The sequence below is a fragment of the Pteropus vampyrus genome, unplaced genomic scaffold (assembly GCF_000151845.1).
Source record: "Pteropus vampyrus isolate Shadow unplaced genomic scaffold, Pvam_2.0 Scaffold84, whole genome shotgun sequence".
Lineage (NCBI taxonomy): Eukaryota > Metazoa > Chordata > Mammalia > Chiroptera > Pteropodidae > Pteropus > Pteropus vampyrus.
In genome coordinates, this window is record NW_011888865.1 from 2,157,472 (window position 1) to 2,183,774 (window position 26,303).

The 26,303-nt window shown below is 46.0% G+C and overlaps 1 protein-coding gene across 1 annotated transcript in view; it reads right to left on the reverse strand.

The window, feature by feature from the left end:
• The window catches only part of ME3 (malic enzyme 3), a 193,591-nt gene that overhangs the window by 15,953 nt on the left and 151,335 nt on the right, over window positions 1-26,303 (reverse strand). Inside the window, exon 7 of the mRNA XM_023532493.1 lies at window positions 7,887-7,996. Coding sequence (XP_023388261.1) covers window positions 7,887-7,996 — 110 coding nt within the window. The remainder of the gene's footprint in view (window positions 1-7,886; window positions 7,997-26,303) is intronic.

Sequence of the window (26,303 nt, forward strand, 5' to 3'; positions counted from 1 at the left end):
CAAAAGACCTCCAGATGATTTATACGCTCATTTAAGTTTGAGATCCATTGAACTAGATGGCTTCTGTAGGTGAAATACTGGTTTCCTTCCATGGGACAGACAGGGAGTTTTCTGCTCGTCCAATTCTATCTCCAGACTACCTTCTGCCTCCTGAAAGAAGATGTAACAAAGCACCTGCCACAAGATGGCGACAAAGACATTCATCAGAGAAGCTCCCAAAGACACTCCACTCTTGATGAGCTTTTCCTTCTTGGGCGTTAAATATCTTTTGTGGTTAGAACCTGCAAGTTGAAAAACAGCTTACCTGCGAAATTCAGTGCTGGATGGGGATTGGAGAGCATGGCATCCAACAAGTAGACAGATGAAGAAACAGGCCACAGAGAGGCAATAGATTGCCAGTCACCCTTTCATGGTCTGTACAGCTCAGACAGCCTTTCCTGACTCTGAAGTTGAAGGTGGAGGAGCGACATTATGGGTTTCCCTGGGGGATAACTGAGGGGCAGGCGGGAGTGGAAGTAGAGGGGAGTGATTTAGACAGTGCATGTAACTTTTCAGCTGTGACTGTGGAAGAGGTGAACACAAACCAGTGGGAAATTTCATAGGAATGAGTTGAAAGTGTCAGTGAAAGGATACAGGGCAGCTGCCATTTATGGATCGCCTTCACTGCGACCTTGACTTGGTTGCTATGTATGTGCTTACCTGCACTTGTTCACTGACTCTTCATAACAGCTCTGTGAAGGAGGTACTATTGTCTTACCCACCCAACCACCCCTCCGCCGCCCGACTCCAAAGTGGAAAGTGAGGTTCAAAGGAAATAGAAATTACCAGGAGAGAACTTCTGAATCCTCTCACCACCAAGTCTATAAACTCTCTGCATCCATGTCGCTATACTTTTACTACTACTATTACTTGTCCTCTCACTATTGATGAACTGTCTCCGCTCCTAGCTAAAACCGCCTTGTGGTATGTCCTGGATCCCGTCATTTTTGCCTACCCAAGGAACTTGTCATGTAGTTCTCTCTCCCATTTTCTGCATTCTCAATTCCTCTTTCTCTCCTGGATCACGGCCATCAGCATATAAATATGTCATAAAGCTTTCATCCTAAAAGAGCCTTTTCTGGATCCTATGTAGTTCTCACCCTATTTCTTACTTCCCTTCATAACCAAACCCTTCTAAAGTGGCAATGTACTCATTGCCACTATTTCCTTTCTCCTTGGTCTCCCTGACATCCAATCCAATTAAGTGACTGTCCCTACCTCTTGTCAACGTCGCCAGCACCTCCACCTTTAGCCATCAGGCCTCAGCCTTCCTCTTCTTTGACCTCTCAGCAGCGTTTGATACCTCTACTCATTTTTTCCTTTGGGAAACTCTCTCTGCACTTGGCTCCTGGAACCCCACACTCACTGGCTGCCTCCCTGGCTACTTCTTCACGGTCACCTTCTGGGATCTTCCTCTGAAGGGGCAAGTTATCCTAATTACAGACTAGAACTCAAGAGCAGTTCTTGAACCTCATATTATAAAGTATGGCAAATAAAGTTATCTACATCATCAATTTACATTTTGGGGAACTCTTGGATAACATGCTAGAGATTTAGAAATGGAGAGGAAAGAAGCTGCTTAGCTTTCTGGCAGAAACCCCCTGGAACAGCCCAGGGGTCAGGGATGTGTTGGAACATGCCTTGTGCTCATAAATGCCATGGGCAGACAAAAGCGAATGGTCGTTCCTCATTCACAACGAAAGAAAAACAAATTCTCCTTTTCAGAGGAAGCTTTTCATAATTAGCTCTCTTGCAAACTGGAGGTTGTAGGTTTAAGAAATAGCACAAAAGGACAAGCTGAAAATATAGCTTCTATTCTGCTTTTAATAGCCACATTTGACAAAGGTAAAAGAGTTTCCATGCTAAACAACAGATTATTGGAGAAAAAGGGAAGAAGGAGCTATTTATCACATGAGGCCAGGCTGCTCCCAGGTGGTGAGAAGGACGGGAAGCTAGGTTCTAGCTGAGGTGGCTTTGGAGGCCTGGGACCAAGGGGGGAATGGGCATCCTCTACCGCAAGGCCAGTCTTGCTTGCGTGAGCCAAAGAATAACCTCCATTCATTTGTTCTTTAGCATGTACTGAAAGCCAGCTCTGGGGCTTCACTGGGCTAAGCCTTGGATATATCAGGATGAATAACAGTCTTATTCACAGGGTGTTAACAGCATAAATGTTCATAAATCCAAGATCTCATTAGATACAAAGCAAAGGCCTTCTTTGACTGCTTCAACCCTATTTCTGTATCATGAGGGGGATTTTCTGAAGCCTTTGGACTCTCTAGGAGGTAGTTCCTGGCCCATGGAAAAGGTGGGGTTAGGCCTATTCTGCCACAATTTGTAAGGAACCAGAGAGAATAATTACCACCGTTCAGCTTCTTTGGGGTTTTAAGTGATGCAACAGGCTAAGGGGGAGGTCCCCGAGGAGTCAGGATTAGATGCATGAGACTCATGTGAACCTCAAGGCTGTGACAGTGAAGAACAGCCTCGGAACACAGGAATTAATGAAAAAGAAGATTGTGGGGACTGGGAAGAGATCACATTGAAGACACCAGGGGGAGAAGAACGACTGCTCAGTGTGTGTGGTGGTGGCGTGGGTGGGTGGGGAGCAGACCCCTGGCAGCCGGAAATAACCCTGGCATCCTGTAAACAGGACAAACCAACTGGACAGTCTTTTGAACTAGACCATTCCCCCTTGTTTGCCACTTTCCTACTGTGGCATCTGAACCCTGGGGTACTTGGATGCATTCTGCAAAGAGGGTAACCAATGTCACTCCCAGGCTCTGGGGAAGGGTAGGATCATCTAGGCACCTGTGGACCAGGCATGGCCCTGGCTGCAGTGTCCTGGAGAAGCCTGGGTTTGAGCCCTTAAGGACAGAGAAATAAGCCAAGAGCAGAACAGAGTTCTAGGTAAAGGGCCCAGTACATTCAAATCACAGAGTTGGCAGAAAATTCACAGAAACGTGAGTAATTCAATGGGCTAGAAGAATAGGGAATATGTGGAAAGTGGAAAGAGGTGAGGTGGGGCCCTGCCTCGCTTCTCCTCAGGCGCCCCCAGTCCTGCCCTCACACTTGTCCCTCCCCTCACCTCCACAAAAGCCTCTCTGTCTTGGGTCTCAGCTCTTCCTCCTGCCCATATGTATGCGTTGGGAGTCTACCATGCACCAGAATATTAGTGCTAGGTACCAGAACTGAGAGCTGTTCCACGCCTGTCCCTGCCTACACATCACTGCAGTCCTTACAGCAACCTGGTGCCCTAAACAGGGGTGATGATGGAAAAGCGTAACAATGAACTGGCGCAAGCTGCAGCCAGCCAGACGATGCTGGCCTTATGAAAGCATCCTGGTCCATCTGGCAGGACCGGCTGATTATCAGTCGTGGCTGTTAATGCTATGGTGTCCATTTTACAGATAAGGAAAAGGCTGTGAGGATTTAAGCCACTCGGTTAAAGCCACAAAGCGGAAAAGTGGGGATTCAGACCTAACTTGTCTCAATCCAATGTCTGACTGCTAAGCTCTCTGGCTCACAAACCTTGAAAGTGTGAAGGGGTGATGATGGCTGAATACGCTACACAGGCACCCTGAGGGGCCGTCTGCCCCGCAGGAATGTGGTGGGACTTGGGGACAGTGCAGGTCCAAGGAAGGCTGGTGGGGTAAAAGGATGCTCTGGAGCTGACAAGCCAGCTGGGTTTTCCTGTCCCCAGTCACACCCCGTGGGCAGCTAGCACTAGAGGCTGGGGGCCTGTGGTCCCTAGGCCAGCAGTGTCCTGGACTTGGCTCCTTTGGAAGGACGCAGCTGGCCCGGCCACCAGCATGACCGTCCCTCCATAAGGTCTCTCTTCTCCCCTAAGAACAGGGAGGCTTCCCTGGTCCCAGCTGAAACAACAAAGTCACCTGAGCCTCTCTGCCTTTTCCAAAATTCCTAAAGAGGCTGCCAGCTATTAGTCATTGCATTGGCAGCCCTGATCACCGAGAACCAGTTTGGGGCAGCTGAGGCTTTCTGTGAGTCTGAGCTGGGGCCAGAGGGGCAGGGGACCATCGACAGCCCTGGGGAGCACTTTACCCTTCCAGATGGGGCTCCAGAGGCTCCGCCCCACGGTCGGCCCTGTGGGGTCAGTGAGTCCCCCTATGTGTGTCACAGCGGCACTGGCTGGGAGACACTTTAAACCATGTGCCTGAGTTCCTGCTCAGCACCAGGCATGACCCAGCCCTCATGGAGCTCAGGCTGGTGGGATCCTTAGGCCTTCAGTCATGTCTTTCCTTGTTTCACTGATGAGGCTGGGCTGGTGTTCAGAGCAGGCAGCACGGCCCAGTCTCATTTTCATTTGGGCAGCCAGGTTCCAGCCCCCGCCATGTGTGGGATTCTAACGAATTCTGACCACAGGTTTTGCTGGGGTGGACTGGCCTGTCCCCAGCAACCACATGTGGCATAGTTTTGGTTTCTGATCCACTGTGATTGCTGTCTCCCTCCTCCCCTCTTCCCAGCCCTCTCCAATACTGTGTATGCTGGCATTCCTTTTTCTATTTTTGAGCAAAGCTATGTAGTCTTATGTTTCATTTCTCTTTACCTTGTATTTGGAGGTAAAGGGGGCCTTTTCTACTATGAGCTTAAACTTGGACGTTGCCCCATTAGTCCTGGAATTCCTCATCAGTCTCCTAATTGCCCACTTAGCAATGAGAATATACATCATAGGCTTCTGGCCCTGGACCCATCACTAACCAGCTGGTGACTGTGGGCAAGTCCCTTTCCCTCCCCAGGGCTCATCTTTGGGTCTGTAAACTGTGGGAGTTAGAGGAGAAAATGAGAAAGGTGAGGAGAGCACCAGGATTCTGGAGAGCAAAGACCCCCCCACACACTTGGGTGGGGTCTGGAATTTAATCCTTAACAAGAAGACTCACTGCACCTCCTCGCCCACGCAGGAGAATAGGCAGCCTGATGTCATGGAGGCAGAGTGGAGAGCTCTGAGTCAGAAATAACTACGTTCCAGTTATTATTATCCAGAAATAACTAGTCCCAGTTTTGCGCTTGTCTGGCTATGTGATCTGGAGCAAAACTTAACCCTTGAACTTCAGTTTCCTCATCAGTGACACGGGACAGCAATGTCTTTCCTACTCAGAAGTGGGAGGAGGGTGTTGCAAGAAAGTTGTGGGAAAGAAAATGGGAATGAAAAACACTTTCCAAACCTACAGTTCTACATGCATGCAAAAATGTTACTATTTCGCACAGCTTGGGTTCCCTGGTAAGCAGATTCTGAGACGTGTGGAGTGTTCGGGACGTTATCAAGAAGTGCCCTTGGGATCGACACATATGAACGGGTTGACGTGCTTATGAGAATGTCTATTTGCCATGTGTATATTTCATTCGTTTATTCTTCAAACATTTGTGAAGCATCTACAGCATGCCAGGCACTGTCCTGGAAGCTGGGGAATGAGAATACATAAGATGTGGTTCCTGCCTCCATAAGCTTAACATCTCTGGGGGAGACAGGAACCCAGAGCCGGCAATTTGGGGTAAGAAAACTGACAGAGGGGAGCACAGGTGGCTGTAGGAGTGCCTGGTGTGTACTCAAATCTGACTGGGGGCCAATGTGGGGCCTTCCCTGGGACAGGAGAGCCTTGAACTGAGTCTTGAAGGGTGAGTAGGAGTTGCGCGGGCCAAGGCGATGGGGAGGGTGTCCCAAAGCTAAGGAGCAGAACTTTCACACGTAGGGAAAACTGACTGGAAAGGAAGTCATAAGGTAAAGGTAAGGGTGGGTCAGAGGGCAGAGAGAGAGAGGTTAGTTGGGGTGGAGGTGGGGCACACACAGGCAGATCCTGAAGCCATACACTTCCAGTGAAGGAGCGAGAACTTTCCCATGAAGAGGGGTCTGTAGTCATAGTTCATCTCAGAGATGTATTCTGGCAGCAGTGTGGGGGCGTTGGGAGCGGATGGACTGCGGGACCTGGATGTGTCCCCATGTCCGTGTTTAGGAGGATGTATACACACGTGACTGTGCGTGTGTCTGCACATCTGGAGTCTGTGCACCAGGTGTGCCCCCCACATGGCCTTGTTTTCCACTTCCACCCTCTGGCCTTGACAGCCCGATGGGCTCAGGGGGATGGCTGTCCTCTTGCTGACTCATGGGTGAGTGCCATGACGGGGGAGCTGGTCATGGGCTAGCCAGCAGGTGTTTCCTCCAGGACCACAGGCACACCCCAGCCCTCTGGGCTGCCGGTGAGATGACCAGCGGGCAGTAAGGGAATGCCTTCCTCCCCCAGCCAGTGCTCCTGGATTCTGATGCCAGTCCCAGGCCCATGCATCAGGGCTGGGGGAACAGAATGGTGACAGGCTTAGGGGGATGCCATGTGTCATCTTTTCCTTTCTGGGTCTTCTCTCTCCGAGCAGCCACTCTTCAGATATTGAAGTCATATGTTTTGATCTTAATGATCTAAAATATGCTTAACCGTTTTTCTGTCTCTTGAAAATTTATAACTAATACAAAAAAACCCCACAACGATTTATCATATTTCTTTAGCCCTTAATGTGGACCACAGGAAAGAAGCATTTGGTTTTGTAGTAGGAGTATAAGATCTGGGAATAGAATGGTAATTATGAACTTGGACTTTACAGTCCAAATTTTGACTCTATGCTTATTGGCTATGGAAGTTACTCAGTCTCTCTGTACCTCATTTTCTTCATTTATAAGACAGAAATGATAATATCTCATAGGATTAAATGTGTAACATGCTTAGAACAGTACCTGATGTATAATAAATATTGGGCTCTAAACCTTAGCTATTGTTACCTGAATTTGAATCCTCTTAGCTCATTTGATGAAAAGTTATGACCTCTTTGGCCTCATCTGCAAAATGAGGTGTTGCCAATCTTTTACTCCCAAGGACCAATGCCTGCGCCCCACCAACTTGTTCTTTTTACCTCACATGAAACCTTAGTTTTAAAAAAATTTTGCTTGCCAAACTTCATTTGCTAAATAATATAACCCACACAGCATCCAGGTTTCTCTTGGGCTTTATAAGATACTAGGCATAACACATAAAGCTCCTTGCTGAGAACGCCTGGATGAAGACAGATGATCCCTGAGAACCACCCCTTCCACTCCAGTTTCATATACTGGCATCTAGACAGCAAGAAGGAAGGGCCTTCAGGTATTTCTGGTCCATAGAACACGAAACCAAGTTGAGCCTGATTTAATCAGAAGATGTTTCCCATTGGCTTTTGGCGTGCTCTGGGGCCCTGGTGCCTATATGGGTCTTTCCGGGGTATCATTCTGAGCAACACACATTCTGAGTAGCACCAAGTTAGGCGAAGGAATTGTTCCAATTCCCTGACAGAGACACATCTTGTTTTGGAAAATAAGAGCAACTTCCTGTGGCTGGGGAAGGTCATTTTTATGGTGATTGATGCCTTGGTCTGAGAGTCCTATGTGTTAGTACTTTCCATTGTACTTTAAAATTTCACAATAATCTTTTAAGGCAGTTATTATCGTCCGTATCGAAAAGATGATGAAAATGAGGCTCAGAGACATGATCTGTCCAAGTTCGACTAACTAGAAAATGACAGCATTTTAAAATATTTTTTTCATATATTAAATCATATAATTCTTACTTTCCTCTGAAGTAGTATGATCTCCATTTTGCAGATGAGAAGTCTGAGGCTTAGCAAAGTTAAGGGACTTGTTCAAGGTCACAGAGCTAAGGGTTATCCACATGAGAGGTGAATGCAGGTTTAATGCTCTTTCTTCAAGAGCTGCTGGCAGTGAACCAGCTACGAGGTACCCCTTCTTTGGCATCCAGGTGAGCCTTGGGAGAAGGTGTTGGTCCTCTGTGGCTTTGTCAGGTGGGGTGGAAACCTACCTTGGATGTCATCATTGAACATGCAGTACTTGTTGCGGTATTTGTTGAGCAGGCGGAAGGCGTTGGCATTGGCAAAGTCTTCAAACTGGATGAGGCAATTTATTCCAAACCTGGGGGGAGGGAGAGGAAAGAACACATCGTTGACTCCCTGAGGCAGCTCCCTGGCAGATCCCAGCCTGCACTGGGCAGTGGGGAAGCACAGGCCAGCGGGTGGGAGTGTGTGGCATGGCTCATTCACCGAGGTTTTTGCCACCTGGCTGGTTCCCAGACCCCTGGGTTCTGCCTGCCTCATGGATGAGGATGGGGAAGGGAGAGTATGGGCAGCGGGCATGGCGGTCAGCCGAGCTCACCTCACTGCCTCCTACATGGGCTAGTGGCTTCCATGGGCTATGGATGGCAGACACTGGGGGGATGCTGGAAGGGCTGAGATGGGGCCTGCTCTCTCTGGCTTGTAGCCATCTGAAATCCCAGTGGAAATTTCACTCTACACTCAAGTGCATGCAGAATGCCTGGCATGCTCAGCACTGGGGCCTTGGGAGCCTCTGCAGCCTCACAATGTCTCCCTGGGTGGATGCTGAGGCCTCGAGTTCCTCCACTAGAGATTCTTCTGGGCTCCAGCATTGTTCCTCGATAAGATGCAAAGAAGGCTGGGAAAGGCCACCATATTAAGCTATTGTCATCTACTTATACCTTGGTGAAGGAGTTCTCCGTCTTGCAGGTACAGAAAAATTAGTAAACTTGTTTAAAATGCAAATCGCCAGGCCCATCTCCCAGAGATTCTCACTCAGTGAGTTTAAAGTAGGGCTCAGGAATCTGCATTTTTCCCCTCCAGCTCTACTGAGATATACTCGACAAATAAAAATTGCATATGTATTTAAGATGTACTATGTGATGTTTTGATATACACTGGGAAATGATCACCACCATCAAGCTAATTGACATATCCATCATCTCACACAATTACTTTTTTTTTTCAGTGATGAGGACATTTAAGATCTCTTAGTAAGCTTCAAGTATACGATGCAGTATTAATTACTACCTGTGGGCCTCATGCTGCACAAGAATCTTCATTTTTAACGAGAATCCTAGATGGTTCTGATCTGACAGTTTAGAGAACTCTGAAAAGCGCCACCTTGGTGGGTGAAGATGTGCTCACCAAGCTGCCTGAGATGCCTTAGTCATAATCTAGGCTAAAACTGCCTCCTAGATTTCAGGGTCAGAAAAATGTTTGTATTTCTTTAAAAATGACTAGATTTACAACCTATTTTTCCTGCTGACATTGTCCATGAGGAATGTGAGAGCTCAATTTTCTGGTCTTGGGCAATAGCTGCCCTCCGCCTAGGCTATCTGCACACATCTCTCCCCTCCCCGCCAACTCCATTCTTGCTCTTCGATCCTGATTTTGACAGTTTTGTTGTATTGTGTCCCTTACTGGAGTCTTTCTGGAAGCAAGGGTAATACGAATTATTAAAAAGCTCTTAATCCGTGGACAAAAAAAAAAATCATCTCATGGGTCAATTTGTGACTAACAGTATCTGAGGTCATGTTCATTGAGAAAAAATGCCCTGAATGATCGATCAGCAAGGAGTGTCGGGGCATGTGGCAGGGAGAAGTGGCCTGTCATTCCCAAGCTGGTGGAATTAGAGGCTTGGAACCAGCTGTGGGAAGAATGATTTATGACCTTGCTGAAAAGGTGGGTGAGACACACACTTCTGTGTGGGCTTCCCGTGCTATGGGGGAAAGGGGCGTCTGTCTGATGAGCTGGTGGCTATGAGGAGGTAACACTGAAATGGCCCAGAAGACATTTTTTCCAACCTCATAATTTTGTGTATGACTTACCCTGTACAGTAGAAATGCCAGGGGCAGGCAAATATTTGTTCCTACCATGGTCCTTCTAGAACCTTAGCAAGTTGGGGCTGTTGGTAGGGGATCTGGAAAAGGGTTCATGTCACAGGTGCAGAAATGGAGAGGCAGTGACTTGCCACAGTCTAGGGCTAAGAGTTCTGAGCTGGGGTCAGGAGGCTTGCAGACCTGATGTGGCTCTGCTGCACACAACTGAGTGATCCTGCACATGTCACTTCATTGCTCTATTCTGCCTCAGTTTCCCCATCTGTCAGTGGGCACTATAATATCTACCTGGCCAACTTCTGTGGGCTGTTGTGAGGATTAAAAGCCGAGGGTGACTTTTAAATTGTAAAGTGCTAAACATATGTGTTATTCTGGTCACGATTAGTATTCATAGTCACAGAGCAAGTGCTGATGGATGTAGGGGTGGGTGGGGGGGCTGGCTATGTCTCTTGATCCACCATCCAGCCCCCTTCTCCTTGTACAATGAAGAGAAACAACAAATAAAACCTCCTGCACACAAATATAATGCTCTATGCTCACCAAGCCAAAATTAATGTGAATTTTTGTTCAGGGTGTGAATTTCAAGTATTTGGGTTGAGAGGAGGAACAGAATGTCTTTAGTTGCTGGTGACATTTTGCTATATATAACCCTCACAGGACTCCCAGTGTGGCTCCACAACTGGCCTGGAGCTAAAATGCTGAAAAGGTCAGACAACAAAAGAATGTGATGCATGTTCTCCTTTCTCTCTCTGTCTCTGTCTCTGTCTCTGTCTTTCTCTCTCTTACACACACACACACACGACCTTTAAATAACACCACTCTGAGGTAAAAAAAAAAAAAGCAAGAATTATAAATAAATACTTTTGTTTAGTGCATTATTACTCTTTCATACTATATTCAGTTTTATATGATAACCTCTCCAGGGAGCAATTTGCTGAGATACTGAGTGAAAATCTCATTAATCTGGGTCGCTTTAATCCTAATTTGGGATTGCATAACAAGCTATGCAATTGCCCTGCAGTAACCAAGACTCATAGTTCCTAGGCCCCCCTTGGACCTTGAGACCTCCAGAAGAGCCCTATCTGCTCTGGACTCCCCTCCCCAAGGCTGCTCCCTGGACCTTTCCTCACCAGGAACCAGTCCGGCTCTACAATCACACTGCCCATTTCAGTCTGTGACCGCGGCCTCTCCCCACCTCCCTCAATTCCGCTACCTATTCTTTGTCTCCAGTAAGACCTTTAGACTCTTCTCCATTTTCTCCCAGTCCCTTGGCCCTTCTTTTGAGGCTTTTCATGAAACCAGACCACAAGCCAGTGTGAACCAAGGGTGGTTACTTCAATTGCTCTCTTAGCATCATCTACCATCCATTTGTCCACCTTCCATCCGTCCATCCTTCCATCCGTCCATCCATCCATCCAAAAGCATCTACTGAGCACCTATGATAAACTACAGTTGTTCCATAAATCGTTTTAGGAAGGGGTTGATATGTGAAAGAATTGGTGGGAATTTAGCGTTGTGAGTTTGCCTGCCAACTTGTTAAACTGAAAGCCAATTAAGAACAAAAACAATTTCAAAGTGAAAATTTAAATGGCTTAGGTGAAAAAAACTTTTTTCAATTCATGCATGTATATCCAAATACAGGCAATAGACTTTCAAATTAGATGTTAATTATAATTGCCTTACATATATCCATGAACATACTAGATTACTATTACTAACAAGTGTTAACAAAAATAACTAAACTTTATTGAGTGTTTATTACCTGCTGGGCTTCTCACCGAGCTCTTTACATATTATCTCAATTAATCTTCACATGACTTTATGAAGTAGGTGCTGTTTCAGAGCAGGAATCCTGAGCTACAGATGTTTGCCCAGGGGCTATTTACTCCACAGCAGTTGCAAAGTGGTGGAGCTGGAACCTGCATCTGATTCTAGAACTTAGTTCAGTTATAATGGCAATCTGAATTTGTAAAAGAGAAAGCTAAGTAGATGATAAAGTCGAATTTCCTTCTCCTTTGAGAAAGGAAGTGCCATGTGGTGAAGAAAACACTGTAGTGGGCGATGGGAAAATTGTGTTTTCTCTATCTCTGACATAAGCTCTGAGTCTCAAGTGAATCCCCTTTCTTTGTGGGTCTCAGCTTCCTGCTCAGAGTGGTGGAGGGCTACTTACTATAGGGTTGGAGTAGATACACTAGAAGCTTAGTCAGATAATTCTACAAGTCCCAAGTAGGGAGGTTTGACCATTCTGAGTAAGGGCAACATGCGATAGGCAAACCTGGAGATTCAGCATTTTAGAATCCCTTTGGAGCTAAAACACAGCAGACTAGCTAAGTGAGCAGGGCCGAGGGGGCCACCCTCCCGGTGATACAGCTGGAGCAGCAGCAGGAGGCCTTGAAAGGGGCCCTGCTCAGGCCCCCTCCTCAGGGCTCTGGGCAGTTTCCTGATTTTAGTGCCGACACTGTATTGCTGACCTTCTTGCCTACCAGAGGCCACTCCTCATTGCGGGGGCTCCTGCTTATCTGTTCCCTTCTGCCTTTTTGAACTCTTCACCAGGAAGCCCTGCCAGGGGCTGAGGAATATCTGATGTTTCTCCAGGGGAGAATTCCTGCAATGGGGAAAGAGGCACCTCCTTCAAGCCACACACAGAGCTGCCAGAACTTCTCAACCCGGGGGACTCAGCTGGGAAATGGCTTTGGAGCTGCCAGAGAAGGCATTTCAAGGTCAGGGCTCATTTAAAGACACAAGGCTGATAGGTGGGTGGATGTTTAAATTTTTTTTCCTCAGGGCTCAAGCAAGAAGCCTGCAAATGGTGACCTGTGCTTGGGAGCCTTAGTGAGCTATGTGACAATGTGACAAGACCCAGGCCAGGACCAACAGAGCTGGGTACCTGCCACTTGGGATGCAGCCTCCCTAGGGTAAGACGATTTTGAAGTAGCTGTTCTATCCTTCCTTCCAGCAAGCTGACTGAAAGCTGCGTGAGGTATGCAGTGAGAGCAGAACATTCCAGGGGTAGCCGACCTGGTTTCTCTTTCCATAGGTCAGGACCTGCCATTCTTTCAAACACCTGGGTCTGACCTCTTTCAGGCCTGAACAAACACAAGGGACCTGGGAGGAGCAGATGAATTTAGTCCTCCAAACAGAATGACTAAAAGCTATCACTCATATTTCTATGGGATCCCATTCTGTTCTCCCAAAGAATAACACACACTAGATTCTCACAGCAGAGTGTTCAGTGAGAACATCAATAGTTACTCAATGCGAAGCTATTCCTTTTATTTATTCTTTTCCTCCCAGAAACCAGGGTTGACATGAACATTCCAGGTCTTTGTTTCTATTTTACATATTTCATAAAACTTGAGTCCCTTGAGATGCTCTCACAAAGAGTTTTCAAGGCTATCTCCATTTGGGAAACTCTGAATGTTACATATATTAAAGGCTCTGAAAAGTCATGCATCAAGAAACCTGTTAAACTCAGCATCTTCTGAACTGATTTGACCAGAGACCTCACTCACCCTTCTGTGTCCCACTCTCAGCATCTGAAGCAAAGGAACTTTGTAAGACACAAGCCTTTGCCGAAAGAACATTGTAGCAGGCAGGGCTGGGTGGATTCAGGGCAAGGCCCTCTCTCCTTGGGAATACTGCAGTCACCAGGAACCTACAGTAACTGATCTCACCTCCTCCAGGTTTATTCCCCCTCCCCCAATGCATCCTTCCTATTGCTGTAAGCAGAAATCTGTGCAGGCCACTTATTTCCGAAAATCTTTACAGGGCTTGCACTGCCTTTGAGATTATGTCCAAACTCCTCAGGTGCTGTTCGCTTTGGCTCCAACCTCAATGCTCAACCCCTGCCCATGTCCTCCAACTCCCATGGCATGTGCTACTGCCTCCCAGACACTGCGGCCCCTGCGCAGCTCCACATCTTTGCTCAAGGGCCTAGAGGGCCCCTGTTCTTCAGGCAGACTCCTACGCAAACTGTAAGTCCCAGCTGAAACGTCACCTGTTCTCGGAAGCTTTCTCTGACCCATCGCTTTCCCTGCCTTCAGGGTAGCAGCAATTCTCTCCTCTGGGTTGCCATGATCCTCTGGACACACCTCTGTAATAGCATATGCATCACACGGCATCACAAGTATTCACTGACATTTGTTTTAATTATTAAAGAAATGTATACGGCGGAGTATACCTCTTTGTGCCAGGAACTGCCCTAGGCATAATAGAAAAATTCAATCCAGCAAACATTTCTAAGTGTCTGCCATGGACAAGGGACCATCGTACCTGCTAGATTACAAAGGCAAGCACAAGAATCTCATAGTCCAAAGGGGCACGAGACAATAACAAAGTCATTGCAACATACCGTGGCAATAAGGGCAATGGTAAAGGTGTGTGCTAGGTATGTGGGAGGCCTCAGAGGAGCAGGCAGCTCTGCTCGGGGCAAAGGCAGTGAGGGCTTCACAGAGCAGTAGACTCAGAGGTGTGGCTTGAAGGAATTGCAGAAGTCTAGGGACAGACTGTGTGCAGGTGGAGGTGGGGACAGGAGAAGGGCATCACAGGTAGAGGGAACGGCATATGCATGTGGAATGAGACTTGGGGGCCTTTCTGGAGCTCTGGGAAAATAAACAGAGCCGGGGCTTGGGAGAGGGGTGTGAAAAAGGGGGTAGGTGGGAGACATGAGGCTAGGCAGAGTCCAGGGGCCACCCCTTTACACACCCGTATAAAGAGCCCAGACTGTCCGGAGGGCATAGAGGACCCACTGGGGGGCTTTAGGCAGGAAAGTGGCATGTGTTAGAGGAAGTTCACTCTGGCAGCAGAGTGGATGATGGGATGGACAGCTGGGAGGACATACTGGAGACGACGAGGCACATGGCTCCAGCCAGAGATCACGGGGTCCTGGTGCAAGGCAGTGGGTACAGAGCAGGAGAAGACGGGCTGGGTCAAAGATGTGAAGTTAGGAAGGCAGAGCGTAGAGAGCTTTGGGATCGAGAGGGTCTGGCTTTATCACTTACTAAATGTGTGACCTTAGGCAAGTGATTTAATCCAAATTTCAGTCTTTGCTGATAATAGAGTGGAATAATAATACCTCCCCTGCAGTCTTGTTGTGAGAATTTAATGAGATAATGTATATAAAAGGCCTGGCACATTGTAGGCACTGAGTCTGTGGAGGCAATGGTTAAGGCAGGGTTTCATAACGGGCCAGATGTGAAAGACGAAGGAAAAGGAGGAGCCTAGGATGGGAGATGGTGTGTCCACTGCTTGCAGAGCGTGGGGATGGGAAAGGACAGGCTTACTTGGTAAGACAGATTTGGCACATGATGATTCTGAGGTGCTGGGATGCCCAGGAGGACATGTTCACGAAGCAGAAGACTGCATGAGGCTCAGCGGACAGGAACATGAAGTTCAAGGCATCGTGAGAAGTCCAAGTCATGGGATTGGATGAGGGTCTCAGGCAGAGCATGTGCAGTGAGCAGGGAGCAGGGTCAAGGACAGAACTCCAAGTCATAAGTACATCCCAGGAGCAGAGGGGCCAGAGGAAGAAAGTCCAGCAAAGGAAAGTAAGTGGGGACACCAACGTGGTGGAAGGTGGCCCAACAGAGTAGTCGGATCGGATGCGGCTGAGAGTTCCAGTGAAATAGGAATCTTGAAGTGTCTGGGAGTTGGTGCTGAGGAGATTTTTTTGTGACCTTTGCCAGACCACTTTTCAGAGAAGTGGTGGAGAGGATGCCATTCTGCAGGGGGTTAAAGGGTAAATGCACTGGGGAGGAGATGTCAGTGATTATGTATTTCAAGAAACTCGGTTGTGAAGTAGAGGGAGGGTGACAGCCATTGGGGTATGTGGGCTGAAGGACGGATTCATTTTGGGGATGAGAGGTGTACATGTGAGACAAAGGAACCAGGATGGAAGAGAGATGAATGTAGTAATGAGGGGGTGATCCTAAGAAGAGGGTGGGAGGTAGGAGCCAGAGTCCAGTTAGAATGTGAAGAAGACATCATCCCCCGCCTCTAGGACCTCACAGCCTAGTGAAGCCCTCACACTGCAGCTCCTCCACAGATATGTATGGAGTGACTCAATCTCCTGCCCCAATGAGGGGTTGGGAAAGAATCCACAAGGCTGACAGGGAACTATTCTGTAGGTGAGGAAACTATCAACCATGGATTGGAGAAGGCTCAGGAATATCGAGCCTGAAAAAGAGAAAGCCAAGTGGAATGAAGCATAATGATTATCTTCAAAGACATGAAGAATGATTCTGCTGACAGGGAATTAAGTAGACTAATCTTATGTGGTCTTGAGGGAAAAAGCAGAGCCAACACATGGAAGTCAAAAGGACACTGAGTTTTAGAACCTTATATATAAGGCACAGATTCAAACACTGGATGGAAAGAGGCTGCTGGTCCCTTAAGTGACTCCGCAGTTACCAGAGCTCCACTTGGCACGGAGGTCGTGGAAGGGATTCCAGCCGTGCGTGGGGTGTGTGAGAGTGGACCCCCGAGGCCCTTCCCTTCCCCGGTCCCCCTCTGGGAGACTCCCCTGGTGAGCGCCACTCTGGCAGCCAGACTGACGGGCTCCTATGGCAGCTGTTCTGGCCTAATGGGGAAAACTCCCATCAAGTAACAAGACAGTCACAGGAAACAGTGACTTCTAAGCAAAAGTCCCAGAATAATGTGGCCATTCCTCAGTCTCTGTTCTGACAGCAGTCCTAGGCCAGACGGAAAACGCTTTAGAAACAGTTTGGATTTCCTCTTCAATTTCCTCCTCAGTTTGTCTGGCTTCCTGGGCAAGCACACAAATGGCGCCAGAAATCCCAGTGCTGGGAAGAGGATGGTGGCTGATCTGCTGACCCTCTGACCTCTCAAAGGTCAGAGGCCAGCCCTGAGTTTTTCCTCTAGGGGACTCCTCAACATTCTGCTAATAAAGCCCATGCACTTTTCTGAGCCAGCAACCCACCAGTTGGCTTTGGAGTGTCAGCACTTAGGTCAGTTCTGATTGGCCCATAGATTGAGCGTTTGGCATGAGACCACTGATGCCCTCCACAAAGCTTCTCTGATCTGTTTATTTCATTCTGATCTCTCTATTCAGGTGAACCACCATAGTATTTGCACCATCTGTCATACAATCATGTCTCAATCTCCTCAGAGTCTAAACTGCCCTTTTCTCAGAGAACTGGCTAAATCCTACCTTGAAGTATGACAGTTAGTCTGGGGGAGGAAAACAAAAGGTCAGAGAAGCCAGTGTGAATTGGTGGGTTTTGGGGATGGAAGTGAACCAATGTTGGGGAGGGGAAGAGAGGGAAAGACTAAGACAGATTAGGTGACAGACCAGACCAAAGCAGGCACAAAGCAGAGTCCTCGAGGATAGGAGGGTGTCTTACTCACCATCATATGGCAGGACAGCTGAAGAAGGAATTTTAAATGACCCCTTTTCCTGCCCTCTGGACAAGTCAGCTTCAGACACCTACGTTAGAAGACCAAGCAGACATGCTGCCGTATGCCCCAGACCCTACACTTGCCTGGCTCTGTAAATAATGTTGAACAAATGTAAGTGTGAATGAATGAATGGCAGAGAATAGTCCCAGTACAGGAGTGCCCAGTGGCATACATCCCATATGACATCACCAGCTCCCCTTGGAGTGGCACTGGCTTTTCCTAGAGGCCACAGCGACAAAGCATCTTTGTATCACAATAGCTCAAGCCATTTCCTTTACCCTCAAGGATTCAAGTTAACTCAGATGAGGCCACTGTGCAGAGGGCCTTTGCAGCCTGGCTGAGGGAGCGGGCAGCAGAGAGTCTGTGGGAAATGACCTCAGGTTTTAGAGTCAGATGGTTTGGGGGCGAGTCCAACTCTTTCAATTTTTAGCTGGCTGAATTTGGGCAAGTTACTTAACTTTTCTGGGCCTCAGTTTCTTGATCTCTAAGGGCCGTTGTGATAATTAAAGGTAAAGCACCCAGCACAAGGTAGGTGCTCTATAAACGTGAGTTGCTAGATCTTTCCTAGAAGAAGGCTTTAACACCCAACCAAAAGTCCCAGACCCTTTGACCACCTATTTCCCCAATCAGCCCTGATTGACACTGCAGGCAGGGTCATTAAACTCATCACATGTTCAATCTATACAAACCCAGCAGTAATTCTTTGAGCATCTTTTTTCCTGCCCCCCGTCGACTGTAAGCTCCTTGAGAACAAAGTCTATTACTGACTTAGTGCTAAGTTCCATAAATGTCTGTCCATTGAACGAATGAATGGATAGATGAATACAAAAATAAATTAATAAACAGATAACTGGAGGCTGCCTTAAACTATTTTCTGATTATTTTTTGTATCTATATTACAATCTCAGGGAGAACTGAATTCCTCAGGTTCGGCCTTTTCTTTGTACTGGATACACTCTGGGGTACAGAGGAAACATGATGAATATGTGCTGAATAGGAATTTGGAAAATGTTTCATGAATTTTTGTGAATGAGAGCAAGCAACTGGATCGGTTCCCCTTACTTTCCCACTGCTTTTATCGTCATCTGACTGTGGGGAAATAATTTTCTCTCTGGATCTCAGTTTCCCCATCTTTAAAGTAAAGAAGTTGAAGCAAATGGGCTTGTTGTTTCTTGCTCGTGTATTCCAAGACTGTGAGATTACAGTTCTGGGGAGGGTCAGGAAGGGAAATGAGGTAAGCTACAGAAGGCATTCGTAAAATCCAGTGTTCGTGAAAATACTGAGCAATGACCGTCTCTACTGAGAAGGAAGGACTCCGAATGTGAAGGCTCCCTTGAAACATTACAATCAGAGCTCCGAGCTAACGGTTATGCTCTTTACTATCTTTTAAAATTAAATCTTGAAACTCTTTGCTGTTTGTATGCCATAAGCTTAGTGGTTTACCTTTGTTTATAGCATTTTAAATCCACCAGAAGAAGCCTGGAACTAAAAAGCCTCAGCTTTTTCCCTGGGAGTGGGCTGCACTGGCTGGGTTTGTAGTTTGTGGAGAGGCCTGCAGGGGGCGCCCAGCTCTGGTGAATGAAGGGGCAAGAGGACCACTGGCCATGCTTGCTTGGGTGGTTAAGAAGGAAGAACAAGGAAGCGCCAACCAACTTACTGGGATGCTGGCGAATTTTCCCACTGCAAAAAATAAACGATAATTATGTAATGTAACAAAGGTGTTATCAAAGGCTATGGTGGTACTCACATTGGAATATATTAATGTATAAAATCAACACATTGTAAATCTTAAACTTACAGTGTTATATGCCAATTTTATCTCAATTATAAAAAAAGAGATTCTTCCTTCACGCTGGTAGCTAGAGAGTTTTGAAAATGGGAGTTGATGGCTGGTCCCTCCAGAGCGCCCCCTTATGGTGAGGCTAGGGGGGTACAACCCTGGCCCTAGAACAGACTGGAGAGAGAAGACATCAGTCTGCTAAGTAGGATGCTCAGTATTTTCATGCACACTGAATTTTAGGAATGCCTTCTGTAGCTTACCTCATTTCCATAAGACCTCCCTCTTATTTATCCTCCTTGTCTACTCTATCAAGAAGGTGTCTGGAGTATGCTGAACTGTCTTTTCTTTCATATTAAAAGAACAGAAATAGAGAGTATCCAAGTTAGAGGGTGGGTTCTGGAGTTAGGCCACCTGAGTTCACTGCTTGGCTCAACAATTTGATAAAGGCGTGACCTTGGACAAGTTCTCTAACCTCTCTGAGCCTCAGTTTCCTCATCTGTAAAGTGTGCATTCATTCGGTAACTGTTTCTTGAGAATCCATACTGCACTAGGCATTGTTCTGGGTGCTTGAGATACAGCAGTGAACAGAAGAGACAAAGATCCCTCCCTGGCACTTCTATTTTAGTGGGATAGGATGATGACTGTATCTACATAATAGGATTGCCATATTAAATGAGTAAACATATGTGAATTGCTTTGTTGTCTGAGGTTAGCCCAGCACTCAATCCACCAGTGAAGGGTGGAATGCTTATTTATTTGTTTGTTTATTATTTTTTAATGCAAGGAACTGTCTCTGGGAAAGAGTTGCTGCTTAATTCGTTATAAAAAATCCATTATTTTTTTAATTACAAAAGAAATGCCTGCCCACAAATAATCAAACATGATAGAAATGAATGGCTTGGCAAGCAAAAATCTCTGACAACCCCATGCCCCAACTGTAATCACTACAAACAGTCTGGTGTGTATATATCTAGATACTTTTTTCTTTACATAACTTATCTTGCCCGAATCATTTGTTTTCAGGAATTTTCCCAGTTATCCGACTTTATTAAAAAACAATCTGATCAAATCTAAGCAAATGAACACTGTAGAATGTGCGTGTGAATGAGCAGGACACGGAAAGAGAGACAGGATATGAGAGTGAATATACCATACCATGGCATTGTCTGGAATAACTACATTCTTGCTGGTGTGGAATAATGAAGCTGGGATTTGGGGACTCCAGTTTTATACATCCTTTCTTTCCCTCAAGAAATACCCTGTTTCATCAACAGCAGCTCAGAAAAATCTTTCTTAATAAAACATCTTGGTGTCCTGGTTCCTTTCTGGGTACTCAGGAACAGGAATTGAGAGTCTCTAAAATAACTGCAGGCAGTAATTTCTGAGGATTTAGGTTTTCTGATGGTGTCTTTCCCTAACACTAGAGCTCTTTGCTGGATGTCCATGACTCTGCTTTTCATTTTCGGGAGTTTTATTTGGTTCTTTTTCAAATCTGCCTGCTATTTTTCCCCCATAAAGTTGGGTACTTTCCTTATTACTTCATTCTTATAAAAAATGTCTCTTTCATACATTTAAGTATAGCTGCTTTATAATCTTTCTCAGAATATTCCTTTTTTTTTTCTGGGGTTCTAATTGTTCTTCTAGTTGTGTATCTGATTTTCCCACATTGAGAATTGTTTCCATGTGAATTATCGTGGATCACGAATTTATTTTCATTGGGGAATTACTTTTCCCCTCAAGGAATTCCACACGACATGGGTTCTGGGAATGTCCCTACTGGGAAGTTTTACTTTTCCTTCTGCCATTATCGCTGAGAGGAGACACTATTTTATACCCATTTCTTAACTTGGGAATTTTTGCACCACGTGTATATTGTAAATGTGGATTCTAAACTTACATGTGGCAAAGGCTTGGTGTTCGGTTTCTTCCAAGAGACATTTCCCGTCCCCCACCTCCTCCAAGCTCCCTGCCAGCTCCCCCAAGCTCCCTGCCAGCTCCCTAAGTTAGGGAGCAGAGCCTGTTTCTTCTTTGGGAAGAAACAGCCATTTGAGGCTTCTATTTTCTTCAGGACTCTCAGTTCCAACGTCCTGCCTTGTATGAGCTTCAACACTAGACCCTGCCTGGGGGTGGACCCATCTCCAAGCCTGAATGGTGAGAAGGAAATAGCCATGAAAAGAGAAGGACATTAAAAGCTAGGGAAATAGCACACATAAAGGCTCTGTGGCTATCAAAAATGACACGTTGAAGGGGCAGCAAGGAGGCCAGTCTGACTGAAGCTGAGGGAGCAAGGGAGAGGGTGGGAGGAGATGAAGTTATCAAGGGCTTCCTTTCAGCTCCAAGAATAAATAACGTGCTATATGTGCAGCCACCAAGTGAGTGGGTGTCAGTGGGTTAATCCCGGGGAGATTTAAAACTTTTCTATCCTTGGGTAAATTTCTGTTTCTCATTTCTGTATTGAGAAATGTGTCACACAAAAAGATGTTAGGTTATGCAAGGGGACAATGCTCTCAGAGTGGTGGGTCTGTAAGGTCCAAACAACACTCAGCTGAAACAGCTGCAGAAAATATGGGATTTCACCCCCACACGTACACACAAATACACACAGCACCCCTCCACCTGAGCAAACTTAAACTAATTAGGTGTAGGGAGTAGAGACCAAGTGTTTACTAATTGCACATCCTGGGGATCTGAAGATGAAGACGGATCACACCCAGGACTGTTCCCACCTTGCCTGCCTTAAGATTAGATTCGGGAGGAAGAACTGGGGGAAAGAAGGAAAGTAGTATTGGAATGCAGGGGACAGATGAATGGGGAACAATGGAAGGAAGTGACTGATGTATTAATGGATAATTTAACTCAACCATGAATGCATGAATGGAAGTACCATTAAAGCACCACCTAAAGGAGAATGGGTTTGGAAATTGCCTAAATTAACAATCACAGCAAACATTATTGAAGTGTTTACTATTACCAGATATAATGTTAAGCATTCTACATGGATTGTCTCAGTTTTCCATCATAAGCACGCTACAAGGTAAGTATTCAAAATGCATTTTAGAAATGAGGAAATGGAGGCACAGATAAATCAAGTAGCTTGTTAGTAAGTGGCAGGTGAGAGGGTCGAGCTCAGGCAGTGTAGCTCTAGAGTTTGTCCTTTTAACAATCGTTATTAGTGGGTGGGGTCTTAATATAGTCCCCTTTCTTAGGTGAGGTATTTACACTTTATAAACTTCAGTTTCCTCATCTCTTAAAATAAAACTAACAATAGTACCTACCTCAGAGCATTGCGTGAGAATTAAATGAATTAATATTGTATTAAGTGCTTGTATCAGAGTCTGCACATGGTAAACAATTAAGTAAATAAGAGTTATTATTATTAATCCAATGAGAAAAATGAGAAAAAAAAAAAAAGAAACCCTGCTATTCTCTCATCTTCTCTGCTATAATCTGAAACTTACAGGTCCAGGCATGATTTTGTTTCTATTCTGATACCAGGTGATAAAATCAGGCTGCTGAAGGAAAATGAAGAGGAAACAGCTATCTGGCATCACTGAATCCCTCTCTGCAGTCAGTGAGCTTCCTCCAGCACAGTCCTGAGGACGGACCTTAACTAATGAACTGCATGCTCTCTCAATTGTTCGGTCTGCTTGGCCACGATAGAAATGAATAGGTCCTAAAGACTTAAATGCCAGTTTGCAGTTTGCTACAACCTTCAGCACTTTCTGTGACCCAGGACAGATTCCTTGCAAGCATGAGAGTCTGTCATCATGCAATATTCAGCTCCTATTCTGATGGGAACATGTAAGAGCTGGACTGTCAACAATTAACCACATCAGACAGACTGGAAAACTGTCCTGCTTCTTCAGAGGTCAGACAAGCTAGAATGAGTCCCAGAGTTCCTTCTTCTGAGCTTCCTCAGATGTGGTCAAATTCATAACTTTTAGTCCATTCTAATTAATAGCTAGGCTTTTTATCCTGCAACCAACCAACCAACCAATCAACCAACCACTCAATTCCAATCCTCACCATTAACCATGGGCCCACCATGAATAAAGTCATGTTCTCTGCCCCTGCCTTCCCCCAACCCAGGTACTACCAGTCAGGTAGAGATACTACAGAGTTATAAGACCTTAGGAAGGAATGATCTGCAAAGTCCATACTCAGCGTATATGATACCTGAACCTCTCTTACAACAGTCCAGGCACGTCTTTGCCTCATCTCTGCTCTGACTGTGAAAGGTTCGAGACCAAAACAGCTTTAAAGGAAAGCTCTAGACCATTATAGAAGAGATGTCACAGTAAAGGGCATAACTAATTAGCAAATGAATTATACAGCCAATAAGTTATCTATGATTACAAACAGAGAGTTTCAGGCCAGGCTGATCAGGGCAGATTGCCCTGGGGAAGGCAGAATTTGAGTTAGGGTACTGCTCTGCCTTTTGTTCTCATCTTCTTTCGCATCCTATCGATTTCAGTACTTTGGTAACTCAAGAACCTACCACGGCTCCCTATTGCTCTCTGCACTGAGTCCCAGTTAAGGTACTGTGTGGATTGGTAGTTTTCAAACATTTTTAGCAGAAGAATTCTCCAATTGATGAAACCTTCAGCAGAACCCTGATACAGAAAGCAATTAAAAACAATGAAATATTTCTTTAATTGGTTTAAATCTTATATGGTTGGTAGGAAATATTTCATTTCTAGCACTCCTGAGGCACCTCTGTAAATGCCTGGGGCTTGGAGAAGCTTAGTTTAAAAACCACTGGATTAGACGGCTGAAACTCTTTCTACGTCTGAGCTCTGATAATTAGAACCCTCTGCCTAGGTTTTGAGGCCTATCATAGTCTGCTTAACTTTCCTACTTAACTTTATTTTGAACCAACACACATTCATCTCTAGTCAGGCCAGTCTTCTAGAATCTTCTGCATACTCCTTGCCTTTCCTGTGTTCTTGCTTTTCTCATGATGTATCATCTATATGGAATGCATTCTTCCTCCTGTTGCTTATTCAAATTTGAGTCTGAATTTGCGTAGTTTCAATCTCTTCCTAATCATCTCTGATTGCTCCTTTCTCTGAATTCCCACTGAACCGAAGGTCAACACCAAATAGTTGAGACCTTGACTCTTCTCTAATTATTTCCTGTTCGAAATTTTGTCTTTTTGAAAGGTCTGTAAGATTCTTGAGGACACGGCCCAAGTCTTTTATTTCTTTTGAATCTCATTTCAGTGCCTAGTAGAGTGCTGGGCCTGTAGTCATTACTTAAAAGCCCTGGAAATGTACGATTAGATACATTATTTATTTGTGCTGCTCCTAGCTTTCTATGATGACTTTTCTCACCTCAGTGGTGAAAAGAGAGCTCAATCCCAGAGTGCTGAACGCAGTATCTGCTACTCTTCTCTCACTGTCAGAAAAATACATCCTCTCACGGGACCAATTTGAAAAGTCAACTTCCAAAACAATAGACACATTTGTTGGGAAGGTGATGTGGCTTTCTGTATTTCCACAGGAAGCTTTTATAAGAAATCCCCTGAATGAGACAATCACTACTGCCTTACCTAACCAATGCATCTGCCATCTCCCCCTTCCATGCTTATCAGCTGTTATGAGGTCGAGGATTGAGGCCAGGGAATCAGGCCCAAGCGAGCGCTGGTTGGTGGGAAAAGGCAGGCTTGATTCCTCCCCACATGTCCTCTGGGCCAGGGTGCCCAGAGGTGTAAGTGCTAACCCCACATGTGGAATAAAATTACATCAGGCCTGAAAACAGCTAGAGTTCCTCGTTACAAAGGGGATTCCAGCAGAAGCAGCAGGCAGAGCCCTGCTCAGGAGGTTTTCAGATGGAAGGACACTGTCAGAGCAGCAGGTGTATTGTCAAGGTGGACTGCCATGGCAGGTGAGTCCAGAGAAGGTACTGGGTTTTTCCTTACGTGGCCCCTGTGGGGAGTGTGTGAGAAATCTCTGTGTATTGGTCCTAAACCATCACCTCAGGCTCTAGTCTGACTCTGAAAATTGAGGGAGCTGGGGCCATTTTAAGAGCACGTCTTCTAGTATGTGATCTGTCAGAGTTTCTCAAACTTCAATCTTTGCATAGCTCTACTGGAAGCATCAGGAAAGCTTTAAAAATACAGATGCCCAGGCCTCAATCCAGGCCTCTGATGGCGTAGAAGCCCGGAGTCTGTTTTTGGTAACTCCCCTCATATTTACAACACCAGGCCAGGTTTGGGACCTGCAGATCAGTATTCGCATGCCTACTTTTATATGATCCATTGCTTTGTTCCAGAGTGGGTCAGGGGTGGGCGTGGGGGTGGAGTATACCCAAGGGAGCATATTCCTGAATGTTCTTGTAACTTAGAAGAAATAGCTGCAGTTTCATGTGTACCAAATGGACAGGTTTTGTTTAGCTCTTGAACTATCCTGAACACCTGGCGAAGAAAAATCAGCCTTCAGATTCCTTTGGCCTCTGAGTCGCTACTGAGCTGCAGGAGTCACAGAAGGACCAAGTGTGAGCGCTCACAGAACCACAGATGCTTAGGCCACTAGGCTCCTCACGGACCCAGAATGGCTAAAGCGTAGCACACACGCAGCCACACCTTGTTTCCCGTCTCAGAGGAGACACTGCTAATCAAACACAAGGCTGTTCCCAGTCGAACGTGGAGAGGCTTTAGAATCCTGGCCATTGGAGCTGGTACAAGGAATTAAACCTGTTAGTTGCCTTGCCATCCCTACCAGTAACATCCTGGTTGAATCCTAAATTTTGGTGAGTACTTTGACTTGGAGCCACAGGGTATGGTTCAGAAAATGGTGATGAGCCACGTTTTCTTCTCTCTCTATTCTCCTTCCCTAGATGAACTCGTCATTGTCTTGGCATTAAATACCATCCATTAACTGGCAATTCCCAACTTTTTATTTTCACCTTAGAACTCTTCTTGAGCTCCAGACTTGTAGAGAGACTTGGAGGCTAGGAAAGCTTAGAGGTCAGGTCTAAGCTCCACTAGATACATATGAAATGTCTTCAAAGGAAAAATTCCTTGAGAGCAGGACTGTTTCTTTCTCCATGGATTGCCTGCCAGCTATGCCTGGCATAGCATGTTGTATACAGCAGGTAGTCAGTACATGACTGTCTATTTTATACGATACATTTCCCTGCTTATATGATTAACTCTGTCATTCTTCTCTTGCTCTTCTTGCAATTCCAGAGCACAACCTCCTATGACAGTGGCTGCCCTCTTCCTTGTGTCTCCCAGACTGGATGGGGTGTGGTAGTCTGTTACATCGATGGCTCCTCAACGAGCCATCCCTCTTATTATTTACATCCTTGTGTTATCTTCTCCCTCAGAATCTGGTATGGACCTGTGATTTGCACTAGCCAGTAGAATGTGG